Source organism: Salmo salar, chromosome ssa04 (assembly GCF_905237065.1).
Source record: "Salmo salar chromosome ssa04, Ssal_v3.1, whole genome shotgun sequence".
Taxonomy (NCBI): Eukaryota; Metazoa; Chordata; class Actinopteri; order Salmoniformes; family Salmonidae; genus Salmo; species Salmo salar.
Window position 1 is genome coordinate 88607380 of NC_059445.1, and position 19412 is coordinate 88626791.

The 19412-nt window shown below is 41.9% G+C and overlaps 1 protein-coding gene across 2 annotated transcripts; it reads right to left on the bottom strand.

The window, feature by feature from the left end:
• Positions 1 to 3763: 3763 nt before the first annotated feature.
• Positions 3764 to 10316, bottom strand: bafb (Barrier-to-autointegration factor B). 2 transcript variants are annotated; one of them, XM_014198390.2, is made up of 3 exons: positions 10026 to 10316; positions 5667 to 5793; positions 3764 to 4199 (listed from the first exon to the last, which is right to left on the bottom strand). In XM_014198390.2, exons 1-3 carry the CDS (start codon positions 10042 to 10044, stop codon positions 4052 to 4054), a joined length of 294 nt encoding a protein of 97 aa, XP_014053865.1. In that variant the 5' UTR covers positions 10045 to 10316; the 3' UTR covers positions 3764 to 4051.
• Positions 10317 to 19412: the final 9096 nt, after the last annotated feature.

Genomic DNA, 19412 nt, shown 5'->3' on the forward strand with positions numbered 1-19412 from the left:
TTGTTTAGTTACCCATCATGATAGTGCTTGTTTAGTTACCCATCATGATGGAGTGCTTGTTTAGTTACCCATCATGATAGTGCGTGTTTAGCTACCCATCATGATAGTGCTTGTTTAGTTACCCATCATGATGGAGTGCTTGTTTAGTTACCCATCATGATGGAGTGCTTGTTTAGTTACCCATCATGATAGTGCGTGTTTAGCTACCCATCATGATGGAGTGCTTGTTTAGCTACCCATCATGATGGAGTGCTTGTTTAGTTACCCATCATGATAGTGCTTGTTTAGTTACCCATCATGATAGTGCTTGTTTAGTTACCCATCATGATAGTGCTTGTTTAGTTACCCATCATGATAGTGCTTGTTTAGTTACCCATCATGATAGTGCGTGTTTAGCTACCCATCATGATGGAGTGCTTGTTTAGTTACCCATCATGATGGAGTGCTTGTTTAGTTACCCATCATGATGGAGTGCTTGTTTAGCTACCCATCATGATAGTGCTTGTTTAGCTACCCATCATGATAGTGCTTGTTTAGTTACCCATCATGATGGAGTGCTTGTTTAGTTACCCATCATGATGGAGTGCTTGTTTAGTTACCCATCATGATAGTGCTTGTTTAGTTACCCATCATGATAGTGCTTGTTTAGCTACCCATCATGATAGTGCTTGTTTAGTTACCCATCATGATAGTGCTTGTTTAGTTACCCATCATGATAGTGCTTGTTTAGTTACCCATCATGATAGTGCTTGTTTAGTTACCCATCATGATGGAGTGCTTGTTTAGTTACCCATCATGATGGAGTGCTTGTTTAGTTACCCATCATGATAGTGCTTGTTTAGTTACCCATCATGATGGAGTGCTTGTTTAGTTACCCATCATGATGGAGTGCTTGTTTAGTTACCCATCATGATAGTGCTTGTTTAGCTACCCATCATGATGGAGTGCTTGTTTAGTTACCCATCATGATGAGTGCTTGTTTAGTTACCCATCATGATAGTGCTTGTTTAGCTACCCATCATGATGGAGTGCTTGTTTAGTTACCCATCATGATGGAGTGCTTGTTTAGTTACCCATCATGATAGTGCTTGTTTAGTTACCCATCATGATGGAGTGCTTGTTTAGTTACCCATCATGATAGTGCTTGTTTAGTTACCCATCATGATAGTGCTTGTTTAGTTACCCATCATGATGGAGTGCTTGTTTAGTTACCCATCATGATAGTGCTTGTTTAGTTACCCATCATGATGGAGTGCTTGTTTAGTTACCCATCATGATGGAGTGCTTGTTTAGTTACCCATCATGATAGTGCTTGTTTAGCTACCCATCATGATGGAGTGCTTGTTTAGTTACCCATCATGATAGTGCTTGTTTAGTTACCCATCATGATAGTGCTTGTTTAGTTACCCATCATGATAGTGCTTGTTTAGTTACCCATCATGATGGAGTGCTTGTTTAGTTACCCATCATGATGGAGTGCTTGTTTAGTTACCCATCATGATAGTGCTTGTTTAGCTACCCATCATGATAGTGCTTGTTTAGTTACCCATCATGATGGAGTGCTTGTTTAGCTACCCATCATGATAGTGCTTGTTTAGCTACCCATCATGATGGAGTGCTTGTTTAGTTACCCATCATGATAGTGCTTGTTTAGCTACCCATCATGATAGTGCTTGTTTAGCTACCCATCATGATGGAGTGCTTGTTTAGCTACCCATCATGATAGTGCTTGTTTAGTTACCCATCATGATGGAGTGCTTGTTTAGTTACCCATCATGATAGTGCTTGTTTAGTTACCCATCATGATGGAGTGCTTGTTTAGTTACCCATCATGATAGTGCTTGTTTAGTTACCCATCATGATAGTGCTTGTTTAGCTACCCATCATGATGGAGTGCTTGTTTAGTTACCCATCATGATAGTGCTTGTTTAGTTACCCATCATGATGGAGTGCTTGTTTAGTTACCCATCATGATAGTGCTTGTTTAGTTACCCATCATGATGGAGTGCTTGTTTAGCTACCCATCATGATGGAGTGCTTGTTTAGCTACCCATCATGATGAGTGCTTGTTTAGCTACCCATCATGATGGAGTGCTTGTTTAGTTACCCATCATGATGGAGTGCTTGTTTAGCTACCCATCATGATAGTGCTTGTTTAGTTACCCATCATGATGGAGTGCTTGTTTAGTTACCCATCATGATGGAGTGCTTGTTTAGCTACCCATCATGATGGAGTGCTTGTTTAGCTACCCATCATGATAGTGCTTGTTTAGTTACCCATCATGATGGAGTGCTTGTTTAGTTACCCATCATGATGGAGTGCTTGTTTAGTTACCCATCATGATGGAGTGCTTGTTTAGCTACCCATCATGATGGAGTGCTTGTTTAGCTACCCATCATGATAGTGCTTGTTTAGCTACCCATCATGATGGAGTGCTTGTTTAGTTACCCATCATGATAGTGCTTGTTTAGTTACCCATCATGATGGAGTGCTTGTTTAGTTACCCATCATGATAGTGCTTGTTTAGCTACCCATCATGATAGTGCTTGTTTAGCTACCCATCATGATGGAGTGCTTGTTTAGCTACCCATCATGATAGTGCTTGTTTAGTTACCCATCATGATGGAGTGCTTGTTTAGTTACCCATCATGATGGAGTGCTTGTTTAGTTACCCATCATGATGGAGTGCTTGTTTAGTTACCCATCATGATAGTGCTTGTTTAGCTACCCATCATGATAGTGCTTGTTTAGCTACCCATCATGATGGAGTGCTTGTTTAGTTACCCATCTGACCTTGTTTCCTTTCTGTCATCCTGTGAACCCTGTATAGCTCGTGGCTATATTTTATTTCATTATTTTATGACGTGAAGCACTATTTTAATAGTATTGAAAAGTGCTAAACAAATAAAGTTATTATTATTAAGACTCTTTGCTGGTGTTTCCTTTATTCTGGCAGTTACCGGTATATTTCCACACTATGATGTTGGAATAATACTGTGACATTGTGAACATTATGATAATGCCCTTTTAGTGTAAGAGCTGTCTGAAAAGACTGCCTGAAATGTCAGCATGATTGCCTGGTGACATCACCAATAGTTAATTGACCAGTAGCGAGAGTTTGCCCTCCTCTCTCCTCTCTGCCAATAGCAGCTAGTTTTCAGGTTGCACGTCCCTCCCATTAGGCCCGTCTCTCAGACCACTATCAGACAGTCTTGCTTGAGAAATCTCATTTGTTTTTCTTCTTTTTTAATTGAAAACAATCACAGTAAGGTACTTAATTGTTACCCAGAAATGATTTGATATTGATATAAGAAAAAATAAAATGTCTTCATTTGGACCTAATAAGATAATACCCTGCTACTCCACCAGGAGTAATAACATGTTAACTCTTAAGACAATTACAGCCTGTCACGTCTTGACCAGTAGAGGGTGTAGTTGGGTCAGGACGTGGCAGAAGGGAGTGAGTGTTTTATTGTTTCATTGATTTTGGCCGTGTGACTTCCAATCAGGCACAGCTGTAGAGGGTTGTGGTTGATTGGGAGTCACACATAAGTTGCCTACGTTTCCTTTGTGTTTCGTGGGTAATTGTTCTTGTCATTGTGGTTGCACCTGACAGGACTGTGTTGGCTGTCAGTTTTGTTGTTTTTGTAAATTGCATAGTGTTCGTGTAAATATGACGAACCCTAACTCCGCCGCATTTTGGTCCACTTCTTCCTCAGACAGCCGTTACACAGCCATTAAGAATACAGCAGAACAACAACAAAAAGTTAATTCCAGATTTATTCCAAAACAGAATGCATCCAAAAATATCATTTTAACCTGGGGACAGGGCCCAGGGTCTCAGTTGAAGAACATGACAAGAAGAACAGAAGGAAGTACAGTGTCTTATAAACAACTATCAACTTTATGATTACTCAATATTACTTATCAATACATTACGTCCATCAGCTGTTGTGCTTTAGATGAAAGTTGATCTAGGTAGGTCTGAAGAGTCCTAGTTAGGGAGTAGACAAGCAGAAAGGAGCAGAGATAGTGAGTGAATGCTCTCCTCTACATATTGTTGTTGGTCCACTCTCTCATTCCATTGTAGGCGTCACTTTGTTGCTTGGCGTTGGCCCCTGTGGTATTTTTCAGATAGCCCTGGAACTTGCTCTGGTCCCGACCACTCACCAGGTACTGGCCCAACATTTGGTCAGCCCTGGTAAAGACAAAACTGGGTAATTTACTGTTAAGTTCTGGTAAAGTTCCCAGAATGTTCTATATTTTCTAAACTAATTTTAAACAGCTTTAACTTCTGGTTGATGAAATCAACGTGTGTATGTCACATGCTTCCTAAACAACAGATGTAGACTAACAGTGAAAAACTTACTTACAGGCCTTTCCAAACAATGCAGAGAAAATAGAGAAATAATAGAAAAGTAATAACCCGTAATAATAAAAGTATTAATAAATACACAATGAGTAACAATAACTTGGCTTTATACACAGGATAAAAGCACAGAGTCGAAGTGAAGGGGTACGAGGTAATTGAGGTAGATATGTACATATAGGTAGGGGTAAAGTGACTAGACAACAGGATAGATAATAGACAGTAACAGCAGCGTATGAGATGAGTCAAAAAAGTTAGTTCAAAAAGGTTCAACGCAGAGAGTCCGGGTAGATATTTGGTTAACTATTTAACTAACTATTTAGCAGTCTTATGGATTGGGAATAGAAGCTGTCCTGTTGGTTCCACACTTGGTGCATCGGTACCGCTTGCCGTGCGGTAGCAGAGAGAACAGTCTATGACTTGGGTGGTTGGAGTCTGTGACAACTTTTAGGGCCTTCCTCTGACACCGCCTGGTATAAACGTCCTGGATGGCAGGGAGGTTGGCCCAACCCCCTGTAGCACCTTGCGGTCGGATGCCAAGCCGTGGCAGTAACAACAGGTGATGCAGCCAGTGAAGATGCTGTAGAACTTTTTGAGGATCTGATTGCCCATGCCAAATCTTTTCAGCCTCGGGAAGGGGAAGAGGCATTGTCATGCCCTCGTTATGACTGTATTGGTGTGTTTGGACCATGAAAGATACTAAGTGATGTGGACACCAAGGAACTTGAAACTTTCGACCCGCTCCACTACAGCCCCGTCGATGTGAATAAAGGTATGCTCGTCCCTCTGTTTCCTGTAGTCCACGATCAGCTCCTTTGTCTTGCTCACGTTGAGGGAGAGTTTGTTGTCCTGGCACCACACTGCCAGGTCTCTGACCTCCTCCTTATAGGCTGTCTCATCATCGTTGGTGATTAGGCCTCCCACCGTCGTCTCGTCAACAAACTTCATGATGGTGTTGGAGTCGTGTGTCAACAGTGAGTACAGGAGGGGACTAAGCACTCACCCCTGAGGGATCCTCATGTTGAGGGTCAGCATGGTGGATGTGTTGTTGTCTACTCTCAATAGTTTGGGGATGCCCATCAGTGATGTGTTGTTGTCTACTCTCACCAGCTTGTGGCGGCCCGTTATATGTAGTGCCTTGTAATGGCACCATAATGGCACCATATTCCTATGTAGTGCACCTACCTTGTAATGGCACCGTATTCCTATGCAGTGCACCTACCTGGTAATGGCACCGTATTCTTATGCAGTGTACCTACCTGGTAATGGCACCGTATTCCTATGTAGTGCACTTGCCTGTTAATGCCCTTCTCCTCTAGCCTGCGGCCCTGTACAGGTCCGATCCCAGGTACGTCCCTCACAGACCGGTTCCCCATCGGCTCAGAGACAAAGTTACGGTGCTTCTGAGAGGTGGTGGAGTATCCTGTAGGGACATGTAGGAACAATATGACAATGAGATGTGTGTATTTATGACTGTGTCTTATCAGTGGGTCAGTTTAGGTAGAACCTCAGATTACATTTCTCTAGGAGGGGAATCAGGAACCAGGAAACAGGAACTACCCTAATCTCTCATGGACACACGACGTAAATACTTCAATTTTAGGATAACAGAGATTAGGAACTATCCTAATCCCAACAGAGTTATACTCCTTGAGGTGAAAATACAGCACAAACAGATCTGGGAGGAAGTAAAACTACAACAGCTTGGGACATAAAGGGAGGGGCATTACAACATGGAGGGAGGGGCATTACAACATGGAGGGAGGGGCATTACAACATGGAGGGAGGGGCACTACAACATGGAGGGAGGGGCATTACAACATGGAGGGAGGGGCACTTCAACATGGAGGGAGGGGCACTACAACATGGAGGGAGGGGCATTACAACATGGAGGGAGGGGCACTACAACATGGAGGGAGGGGCATTACAACATGGAGGGAGGGGCACTTCAACATGGAGGGAGGGGCACTACAACATGGAGGGAGGGGCATTACAACATGGAGGGAGGGGCACTACAACATGGAGGGAGGGGCATTACAACATGGAGGGAGGGGCACTACAACATGGAGGGAGGGGCATTACAACATGGAGGGAGGGCACTACAACATGGAGGGAGGGGCATTACAACATGGAGGGAGGGGCATTACAACATGGAGGGAGGGGCACTACAACATGGAGGGAGGGGCATTACAACGTGGAGGGAGGGGCACTACAACGTGGAGGGAGGGGCATTACAAAATGGAGGGAGGAGCACTACAACATGGAGGGAGGGGCATTACAACATGGAGGGAGGGGCATTACAACATGGAGGGAGGGGCACTACAACATGGAGGGAGGGGCACTACAACATGGAGGGAGGGGCACTACAACATGGAGGGAGGGGCATTACAACATGGAGGGAGGGGCACTACAACATGGAGGGAGGGGCACTACAACATGGAGGGAGGGGCATTACAACATGGAGGGAGGGGCATTACAACATGGAGGGAGGGGCACTACAACATGGAGGGAGGGGCATTACAACATGGAGGGAGGGGCACTACAACATGGAGGGAGGGGCACTACAACATGGAGGGAGGGGCACTACAACATGGAGGGAGGGGCACTATGGCACAGAGGGAGGGGCACTACAACATGGAGGGAGGGGCACTATGGCACAGAGGGAGGGGCATTACAACATGGAGGGAGGGGCATTACAACATGGAGGGAGGGGCACTACAACATGGAGGGAGGGGCATTACAACATGGAGGGAGGGCACTACAACATGGAGGGAGGGGCATTACAACATGGAGGGAGGGGCATTACAACATGGAGGGAGGGGCACAAGAACATGGAGGGAGGGGCATTACAACATGGAGGGAGGGGCACTACAACAGGGTGGGAGGGGCACTACAACATGGAGGGAGGGGCACTATGGCACAGAGGGAGGGGGACTACAACATGGAGGGAGGGGCACTATGGCACAGAGGGAGGGGCATTACAACATGGAGGGAGGGGCACTATGGCACAGAGGGAAGGGCATTACAACATGGAGGGAGGGGCACTACAACATGGAGGGAGGGGCACTACAACATGGAGGGAGGGGCACTACAACATGGAGGGAGGGGCATTACAACATGGAGGGAGGGGCATTACAACATGGAGGGAGGGGCACTACAACATGGAGGGAGGGGCATTACAACATGGAGGGAGGGGCATTACAACATGGAGGGAGGGGCACTACAACGTGGAGGGAGGGGCATTACAAAATGGAGGGAGGGGCACAAGAACATGGTGGGAGGGGCATTACAAAATGGAGGGAGGGGCACTACAACATGGAGGGAGGGGCATTACAACATGGAGGGAGGGGCATTACAACATGGAGGTAGGGGCATTACAACATGGAGGGAGGGGCATTACAACATGGAGGGAGGGGCACTACAACATGGAGGGAGGGGCATTACAAAATGGAGGGAGGGGCATTACAACATGGAGGGAGGGGCATTACTACATGGAGGGAGGGGCATTACAACATGGAGGGAGGGGCATTACAACATGGAGGGAGGAGCACTACAACATGGAGGGAGGGGCACTACAACATGGAGGGAGGGGCATTACAACATGGAGGGAGGGGCATTACAACATGGAGGGAGGGGCATTACAACATGGAGGGAGGGGCACTACAACATGGAGGGAGGGGCATTACAACATGGAGGTAGGGGCACTACAACATGGAGGGAGGGGCACTACAACATGGAGGGAGGGGCACTACAACATGGAGGGAGGGGCACTACAACATGGAGGGAGGGGCACTACAACATGGAGGGAGGGGCACTACAACATGGAGGGTTATGATTCCATAACCGTTAGTTATTACATTATAAATGATTCCATAACCGTTAGTTATTATATTATAAATGATTCCATAACCGTTAGTTATTACATTATATATGATTCAATAACCGTTAGTTATTATATTATAAATGATTCCATAACCGTTAGTTATTACATTATATATGATTCAATAACCGTTAGTTATTATATTATAAATGATTCCATAACCGTTAGTTATTACATTATATATGATTCAATAACCGTTAGTTATTATATTATAAATGATTCCATAACCGTTAGTTATTACATTATATATGATTCAATAACTGTTAGTTATTATATATTATTCAATAACCGTTAGTTATATAAACTCTTTACACATGTTAACTTATTATAAATTGTTTCCAAATAATGACAGTATGGTTACAATACAGTGTTGTACAACTAAGCTACATCCTGCAAAGATATTTTATTTTCATTCTATTTTATTTGTATTACCCTCCAACCCTACCACCCCTCCCCCACTTGGAGCAAACTAGCAGACAACAACGCTTAGGCCTGTATTTCCAGCTTACACATACTGTATACATTTTATGGAAAAAGTCTAATTTACAATAGTTATATTGTGTTAGTTTTTACTCCTGTCCTTCCTCTACACCCTCAACCTCTCCCATATATTTCTGATATCCTTCCGGTTTGATTTCTATTTGCCATGTCTCCATCTGTGCTCTTTCACATACGTTCTTAACCTATATATGTTTTACGGACCCAGTATGTTTTACATTAGTTATGTTGTTGTTATTAGTTGTTCTTAGTCCCAAACATTTCCATTCAACCCCTCCCATCTATCTCTTAACACCATCCATATTGGATTTCTATTTGCCACATATTGTTCAACAGTGCAGTGATGTTTCACAAAAGTTTCTATTTTCATTGTTTCTACAGATTGTAAATTAAAGATAAACATTTTTTGCTAAAATAATTATAATATTATCGATCGATTGACTATGACTTTTCAGATCACCCAGTAGAGTGCTGTCTGCAGGGTTTGCTCCAGGTAAATATTACACTTCTTCAGCCATTCCTGGGCCTGTGACCAAAAACGAGCTACATATGGACAATACCAAAACATATTATCTAATGACTCTGCCTCCTCACAGCAGAGCGGGAAAGATTGTATCCCCCATATAAATAACATTAAATTGGTTGCAAGAATGTTGTATAATAATTTTTAAGAAAACATTCTAAGTTTTGAATCTGGCGTCGTTTTGAGTATCAGTTCATAAACTACTGTGGAATCGGTACGTCAAAAATCTCTTCCCAACTATTTTCCAATCTGTATGGCACGGCTGTCAATTTTTGGTTCCTTAAATGAAACTGGTGTACTTTTTTATTTATCACAATTTTCTTTAACCAATTACAGTCTTTAATGCCGACAGACAAGTTCCTTACATTTCCTCCTTCTACTTGCCTCCATTTTTGCGGTAAGGCTGCAATTAGTTGGTTGTAATTTTGAGTAGAGCAGACATTTCCATACGTTTTAGTTAGCTGCATGTGTGACATAACTCCACCAGTGGTATTTATGATATAATTTATGATGATTTTACCTTTTTTAAACATTCTTTCCAGAAATACTGTGATTTATCATTTAGTATTTTTGAGTTTAACCACAATATTTGTTGAATTATTTGTTCTGAATTTTCTTGTGGATTAAATTTAAATTGAAACCAACTTTCTATGGCTTGTTTTAAAAAATAGTGATTTTGGGGAGATGATTTCCTTTTAAAATAACTGAAAGTGAGACGTAATCTGAATAAAGGGAAAAATATCATTAGTCTTACCGTTCTTGTTTCCAGACATGGTTCAGGTGGAGGATGGAGAGATCAATAGAACTTTCTGAGGTGTCTCTCTGTTTCTGTCTGGATGGATGGAGAGTTCAGTTCAATATAACTTGCTGAGGTGTCTCTGTGTCTTCTGTTTTTCTGTCTGCTAGAGCTGTAGTCAAAACACTGTAGCCAACACTAGCAAAACATTTCCCAAAGGAAGCGTCATAGAACAAAAACAAGAGTTTCTATTGGACAAATTCATTCTGAAGGCCCCTCCCCCCGCGTTGTTTTTTTTGTTTCCTTTTTGTTTCCTAGTGACATTAGCTCCACCTCCTCCATTCAAACTGAACAGAAACTAATGGAAATGTTAAGTTTTGATTTCCTGAAGATGGGTGGGGCAAATGCAGCGTGTTTATAACAATCTACCAGAGTGGTGTGTGTGTGTGTGTGTGTGTGTTTCTGTCACACATTGAGTCTTAAATCTGCCTACTCTTAGTGAGTCTTGTGAGGTGACTGTAACTCAGAGATAAGGGAAGAATTATTACTAACTTCACAGAGAAAGTTGAAGACACCACAAAATAGCGATTCAAACTCAACATCTGGGCTAGAACACAAGACTAATTTATCTTCTCTCTCTCTCTCTCTCTCTCTCTCTATATATATATATATATATACAGATATATTTACATTATTTAATAATTTTTTATTTACTTAACCTTTATTTAACTAAGCAAGTCAGTTAAGAACAAATTCTTATTTACGCTGGCCCAAACCCGGACAACGCTGGGCCAATTGTGCGCCTCCCTATGGGACTCTCAATCCCGGCGGGTTGTGATACAGACCTCTCTCTCTCCCTATATATAACTCGGCAAAAAAAAGAAACGTCCTCTCACTGTCAACTGCGTTTATTTTCATCAAACTTAACATGTGTAAATATTTGTATGAACATAACAAGATTCAACAACTGAGACATAAATTGAACAAGTTCCACAGACATGTGACTAACAGAAATGGAATAATGTGTCCCTGAACAAAGGGGGGGGGGTCAAAATCAAAAGTAACAGTCAGTATCTGGTGTGGCCACCAGCTGCATTAAGTACTGCAGTGTACACCAGCCCTAGCCCTCACCCTCCGATCCAACAGGTCCCAGACTTGTTTAATGGGTTTGAGATCCGGGTTCTTCGCTGGCCATGGCAGAACATTGGCATTCCTGTCTTGCAGGAAATCACGCACAGAACGAGCAGTATGGCTGGTGGCATTGTCATGCTGGAGGGTCATGTCAGGATGAGCCTGCAGGAAGGGTACCACACGAGGGAGGATGATGTCTTCCGTGTAACGCACAGCGTTGAGATTGCCTGAAATGACAACAAGCTCAGTCCAATGATGCTGTGAGACACCGTCCCAAACCGTGACGGACCGTTGTAGTGGAAATTTCAGTACTGAGAGAGACTTGGACAATTATTCAAAAAAATCATCTTCATTCAACATTGATTAATTATTGCAATAATAAAACCGTCGACCGTTGCCGAGAGCTTAACTGATAATGAAAAAACAGAGATCTTATATAGGCCCTAAATGCTCAGTCAGTCATTTCTACCGTTCCCATAAGCCACCTTGGTCCATCTCCTGGTTATCTGCACAGGATGTTGTTTTGCTTCCAACCCGGCTTAGTTTCCCAGATGCCAGGAAGATGAGACAATGAGGCCTTGTTCTAAACTCTTCCTGCCTCTCTCTATCTCGGGTCACACACACCACATCTGGTCTATAGAATGCCAGCTTTTAGATTTTTATCACCAAGTCCATTGTCAGCTCAAGCTATCGCTAGCAAAAACCCATTTCCTTAACCAGACGCCCAGACTAACTGCAGGAAGCTAGAGTGGAAACCATAAAAACTCAGCATTAGCAGGCCAGTCTTACTCTTAGTTACATATATAACCGTTTACTATTAATCTTAGCGCATGGTGTCACGTCCTGACCAGTAAAGGGGCTGTTTGTTATTGTAGTTTGGTCAGGGCGTGGCAGGGGGGTGTTTGTTTAGGGTGTTTCGGGGTTGTTTGGGTTATGTTCTATGTTAGTGTATTTCTATGTTATTTCTAGTTGGTCTATTTTCTATGTGGTGTTTATTGGGTTGACCTTCAATTGGAGGCAGCTGCTTCTCGTTGCCTCTGATTGAAGGTCCTATTTATAGGGGTGTTTGTTCGATGAGGGTTTGTGGGTAGTTATTTCCTGGTTTAGTGTTTGTTGCACCTGACGGGACTGTTTGGAGTCGTTTGTTTTTGTATACGTGTTTATTTTGTTTTCCCTTCTTCTTCTTCAAAAAAGATGAGTATACATTTTCCCCCTGTGTTTTGGTCCACTCCTTACGACAATCATGACATACGGTCTATTTTCCTGAATTTCCTGTCTGTTTGACGTGCCCAAAGTAAACTGCCTGTTACTCAGGCCCAGAAGCAGGGATATGCATATAATTGGTAGAATTGGATAAAAAACACTCTGGCTTCTAAAACTGTTAAAATAACATATGTGAGCATAACAGAACTGATATGGCAGGCAAAAACCGGAGGAAAATCCATCCGTAAATGTTTATTTGGGGGGGTTGCAGTCCTATGGGATATACAAATAGCCCCCCGATTGCAGTACCCATGGCTTCCACTAGATGTCAACAGTCTTTATACAAGGTTTCAGGCTTGTTTCTTAAAAAACGAACAAGTAGTTGTAGTTTATCCAAGGTGTCCCTTATTAGGAAAGTAGTCTTGTGACGCATGTGAATGAGGGTGCGCTCTTCGTTTATTGAACATACTATTCTCCGTATTAACCTGTTATGGATAGGGGGCAGTATTTTCACGGCCGGATAAAAAATGTACCCGATTTAATCTGATTATTACTCCTGCCCAGAAACTAGAATATGCATATAATTATTAGTTTTGGATAGAAAACACTCCAAAGTTTCTAAAACTGTTTGAATGGTGTCTGTGAGTATAACAGAACTCATTTGGCAGGCCAAAACCTGAGAAGATTCTGTACAGGAAGTACCCTGTCTGACCATTTCTTGGCCTTCTTGATTATCTCTATCCAAAACAGGGGATCTCTGCTGTTACGTGACACTTCCTACGGCTCCCATGGGCTCTCAGAAGGCGGCAAAAAGCTGAATCGTGGCTTTGCAGGCCCTGGCTGAAAAACATTAGCGCGTTTGGATAGTGGCCGGTCAGAGTACTATGAGACTGAGGCTCGTGCACGAGTCGACTCCATGTTTACTTTCTCTCTCTTTGAACGAAAACCACCACTCCCGGTCAGAATATTATTGCTTTTTTACGAGAAAAATGGCATAAAAATTTATTTTAAACAGCGGTTGACATGCTTCGAAGTATGGTAATGGAATATTTAGAAATGTTTTGTCACGAAACGTGTCGGGCGCGTAACCCTTCTTTAGCCTTCGGATAGTGTCTTGAACGCACGAACAAAACGCCGCTATTTGGATATAACTATGGATTATTTTGAACCAAACCAACATTTGTTATTGAAGTAGAAGTCCTGGGAGTGCATTCTGACGAAGAACACCAAAGGTAATCAAACTTTTCTAATAGTAAATCTGAGTTTGGTCAGGGTCAAACTTGGTGGGTGTCAAAATAGCTAGCCGTGATGGCTGGGCAATCTACTCAGAATATTGCAAAATGTGCTTTCACTGAAAAGCTATTTTAAAATCGGACACCTCGATTGCACAAAGGAGTTCTGTATCTATAATTCTTAAAATAATTATTATGTTTTTTGTGAACGTTTATCGTGAGTAATTTAGTAAATTCACCGGAAGTGTTCGGTGGGAAAGCTAGTTCTGAACGTCACATGATAATGTAAAAAGCTGTTTTTTGATATAAATATGAACTTCATTGAACAAAACATGCATGTATTGTATAACATAATGTCCTAGGCGTGTCATCTGATGAAAATCATCAAAGGTTAGTGCTGCATTTAGCTGTGGTTTTGTTTTTTGTGACATTATATGCTAGCTTGAAAAAATGGGTGTCTGATTATTTCTGGCTGGGTACTCTGCTGACATAATCTAATGTTTTGCTTTCGCTGTAAAGCCTTTTTGAAATCGGACAGTGTGGTTAGATAAAGGAGAGTCTTGTCTTTAAAAATGGTGTAAAATAGTCATATGTTTGAAAAATTGAAGTTTGGTTTTTTTTGAGGAATTTGTCATTCGCGCCACGCCTATCATTGGATATTGGAGCAGGTGTTCCGCTAGCGGAACGTCTAGTTGTAAGAGGTTAAATATTATTGTTTATTTAGATATTAGTGTACCTGAGGATTAATTAGAAACATCATTTGACTTGTTTGGACAAACTTTACCGGTACCTTTTTGGATTCCTTTGTCTGCATGTTGAACGAGTGGATTAATGAAATCAATGGCGCCAATTAAACAGACTTTTTTGGATATTAAAACCTCTTCAGCGTCTGATCCCGTTAGCGGGATCAAAATCCAGCGAAAAATCATATCGCCAATTAGCATTAAAAAAAAATCATAATTTAAAAAAAAAAAATAATATATATATTTTTTTTTTTATAGATACACCTCTCCTGAATCGACCCACGTCGTCCGATTTCAAAAAGGTTTTACAGGAAAAGCAAATCATTAGATTATATTAGATGAGTCCATCGTAAAAAGCAGCTTCATAGCCATTTTCCGACCAACCACTTGCATCACATATAATCAAAAAACAGCTAAATGCAGCACTAACCTTTTACAAACTTCATCAGATGGCACCCCTAGGACATCATGTTATACAATGCATGCATTCTTTTGTTCAATAAAGGTCATATTTATATATAAAAACAGCATTTTACATCTCTGTCTGATGTTGACTACATAATTTCCCCTCAAAAGCGTCCCGGTAAACAATGCTACATTTCCCTAAATTACTATCCTATAACGATTTTTTAAATGTATATTGTCAATCTAACATTTATAGATGAATATCTCTTGAGAACACCTGTCATACCAGATTTTAAATTAACTTTACTGGGTAATCACACTTTGCAATAAAAGGAGATGCGATACTCAGAAAATGACCTAATATACAGAGCTCGGCGCCATCTTGGAAGCAATAGCATGTACCATCTCATCTTGTATAATATTGTCAATAATCGCCTACCTTTAGTTGTCTTCATCAGAAAGCATCCCAGGTCCACAACAGATGTATTTTCGGTCAAAAAGTCCATACTTCACGTTCCATTAACCTGATGTTGGTAGCGCGTCCTATGGCTCTCTCGAAGCGCAGCTCTGAAGTTCAGAATAAATGCAATGCTCGCGCATGTAGGTTCGTTCAAACATGTCAAACGTTGTATAAAATAAATCTTCAGGGCCTCTAACACCAAGAGAGCCAATAAGATTCGAGGGGGATGATGTCATGGCCTTTAAAACCGTATCCAAAGGTGGGGGCAGACATGGCCGCCGGCGTCATAATGGTGATGGCCCATCCCCTGTGACCAATTTCAAACTCGTGTCATTCACTGAGTTTTGACTCTATAAGGCTCAAAGCACTGTGAAAGGACTGGCGACATCTAGTGGAAGCAATAGGAAGTGCTCACTGAACCATGGTTAACGGTGTGATTAATAAGGAAAGATGAGAAGTCAAGTCCACAATTCAGAATTCCACTTCCTGTTTCAATCGGTCTCGGGGTTTTGACTGCCATTTGAGTTCTGTTATACTCACAGACACCATTCAAACAGTTTTAGAAACTTTAGAGTGTTTTCTATCCATATATAATAAGTATATGCATGCCCTATCTTCTGAGTTTGATTAGTAGGCCGTTGAAAATGGGAACGATTTTTTTTCAAAATGCGCTGTGGCGCCCCCTATCCTACGGTATCCTCAAGAGGTTTTTAAGAAGAACTTTATCAAACAAAACGACCATTCATTGTGTAGCTGGGACCCTTGGAATTGTAAACCGAGGAAGATCTTCAAAGGTAAGTGATTTATTTTATCGCTATTTGTGATTTTGGGATGCCTGTGCTGGTTTGAAAAATATGTTGATGTGGGGCGCTGTCCTCAGATAATCGAATGCTATGCTTTCGCCGTAAAGCCTTTTTTAAATCTGACAGTTCAATTACCAAGATTCTAAGCTTTTGAATGAAAGACACTTGTATTTCCATGAAAGTTTAATATTACGATTTTTTTATTTTCAATTTGGCGCTCTGCAATTTCAACGGATGTTGTCGAATTTGATCCCGCTAGCGGGATCCGTGCGCTATCAAAACAAATCAGGTAAGTATGTAATTTTTCCCACCCTCCACCTCGATCCCGCTCCAGAGTACAGGCCTCGCTCATTCCTTCAACGATAAACGCGAATTCGACCATCACCCCTGGTGAGACAAAACCACGACTCGTCAGTGAAGAGCACTTTTTGCCAGTCCTGTCTGGTGAGCGACAGTGGGTTTGTACCCATAGGCAACGTTGTTGCCGGTGATGTCTGGTGAGGCCCTGCCTTACAAAGGCCTACAAGTCCTCAGTCCAGTCTCTCTCAGCCTACTGCGGACATTCTGAGCACTGATGGAGGTATTTTGCGTTCCTGGTGTAATTTGGGCAGTTGTTGTTGCCATCCTTTACCTGTACCGCATGTTTGATGTTCGGAAATACCGATCCTGTGCAAAGAGTTGCAAAGAAAAAGCCATATCCCAGACTGGCCAATAAAAAGAAAAGATTAAGATGGGCAAAAGAACACAGACACTGGACAGAGGAACTCTTCCTAGAAGGCCAGCATCCCGGAGTTGCCTCTTCACTGTTGATATTGAGACTGGTGTACTATTTAATGAAGCTGCCCGTTAAAACTTGTGAGGCGTCTGTTTCTTAAGCTAGACACTTTAATGTACTTATCTTCTTGCTCAGTTGTGCACCGGGGCCTCCAACTCCTCTTTCTATTCTGGTTAGAGCCAGTTTGCTCTGTTCTGTGAAGGGAGTAGTACACAGCGTTGTATGAGATCTTCAGTTTCTTGGCAATTTCAAGCATGGAATAGCCTTCATTTCTTAGAACAAGAATAGACTGACGAGTTTCAGAAGAAAGGGCTTTGTTCATGGCCATTTTGAGCCTGTAATCGAACCCACAAATGCTGATGCTCCAGATACTCAACTGGTCTAAAAAAGCCAGTTGTAATGCTTATTTAAACAGAACAACCGTTTTCAGCTGTGCTAACATAATTGCAAAAGTGTTTTCTAATGATCAATTAGCCTTTTTAAAATGATAAACTTGGATTAGCTAACACAACGTGCCATTGGAACACAGGAGTGATAGTTGCTGATAATGGGCCTCTGTACGCCTATGTAGATATTCCATTAAAAACCAGCCGTTTCCAGCTACAATAGTCATTTACAACATTAACAGTGTCTACACTGTATTCCTGATCAAGTTGATGTTATTTATAATGGACAAAAATTGCCTTTTCTTTCAAAAACAAGGACATTTCTAAGTGACCCCAAACTTCTGAATGGTAGTCTCTCTTTCTGTGTATGTATATATATATATATACATTCACACACATACACACACCTCTCAACCACTCTGTCCCTCTCTCTCTGTGTGTGTGAGAGAGAGTCTTTTTACAAGCCATTTTCTACACCTTACATCTCATTAGCTCTGTCCCTGTCTCTGACCTTGTACTCTGTCTGGGGACTAATGCATGCTATACCGAGAGCTGAGGAGGCAACAGCGTGTGTGTCAGAATGACTTTAGAAAAGCTTTACCTCAAATCCTCTAGGACTGTAGACTGTAGACCAGAGATGGGCAACTTTGATGGAGGCGGGGGCCACAAAAAAATATGAAGAGAGATGAATACCCAACAGGAAGTGTTCCCCCTACTCTCAGCTCAATAGAGATTAATACCCAACAGGAAGTGTTTCCCCTACTCTCAGCTCTATAGAGATGAATACCCAACAGGAAGTCTATACTCTACTCTCAGCTCTATAGAGATGAATACCCAACAGGAAGTCTATACTCTACTCTCAGCTCTATAGAGATTAATACCCAACAGGAAGTCTATACTCTACCCTCAGCTCTATAGAGATGAATACCCAACAGGAAGTCTATACTCTACTCTCAGCTCTATAGAGATGAATACCCAACAGGAAGTCTATACTCTACTCTCAGCTCCATAGAGATGAATACCCAACAGGAAGTCTATATGCTACTCTCAGCTCTATAGAGATGAATACCCAACAGGAAGTCTATACGCTAATCTCAGCTCTATAGAGATGAATACCCAACAGGAAGTCTATACTCTACTCTCAGCTCTATAGAGATGAATACCCAACAGGAAGTCTATACTCTACTCTCAGCTCTATAGAGATGAATACCCAACAGGAAGTCTATACTCTACTCTCAGCTCCATAGAGGTGAATACCCAACAGGAAGTCTATACGCTACTCTCAGCTCCATAGAGATGAATACCCAACAGGAAGTATATATGCTACGCTCAGCTCCATAGAGATGAATACCCAACAGGAAGTCTACACACACAAACAGACACACACACACACACATACAATATAATTAAATTGTTTCATTACAAATTATATGTGTCTATGAATATTGACAAGCTGTAAATCAATTCACCAATCCCTCTCTTTCCAGCTTTAGATCTAATGCATAAATAAAACACAGCCCCCTCTGGTGGTTATAATGTGTGTGTGTGTGTGTGTGTGTGTGTGTGTGTGTGTGTGTGTGTGTGTGTGTGTGTGTGTGTGTGTGTGTGTGTGTGTGTGTGTGTGTGTGTGTGTGTGTGTGTGTGTGTGTGTGTGTGTGTGCGTGGGTGTTTGGTTCTCCTGTATGTCTCAGTTGTTTGAAATGGTACCAGACTGTCATTTCGTGGTTCTGAATGTCACAGAACGGCAGGACAGAATGCCACATGGAGAGAGTCGGGCAATTCCACGGTTACGGAAGAGACTCAGATTTTCACGTAAAAATGTATGCCAAACCAAAACCATTGATTTTTATAGATGTCTATGTTTCACAAGTTTGGACATCGATGTGTAGCACAGTAAAGCTCAGTAGAATAGAGTACAGCACAGAACACTGTAAAAAAAAGAGAAAAGTTATTTCAATGTATAATTTTAAGCCAATTTAGTTCTCTCAACTTTTGGGCACAGAAGTTCAACCAACTTGGGCTAATGAGTCAAGTCACAACTTACAATCTTCTGCTCAGCTGATGGATTTTTCATCGTTAAAAACACTTAAATGTCTACATTGTAAATACTAGTGATTTGATAATGCCAGGACTCACAGCAGCACTCAGACATTCACGTTGAGAGGTCTTGAGTTGAGTTTACTTACAAAAGACTGTGAAGGTCGTTACCTTGATATTTTAAGTTGAAACAGTTTAAGTCTATATAATGTGTGTAAATTCAAATTAAA

Excerpts from the sequence above, each read along its gene's own strand:
- bafb (XM_014198390.2), bottom strand. Across the intron at positions 4,200-5,666 it reads GAGGAGAAGGGCATTAACAG|GGCTGACCAAATGTTGGGCC; the intron begins GCAAGTGCACTA and ends TGTCTTTACCAG.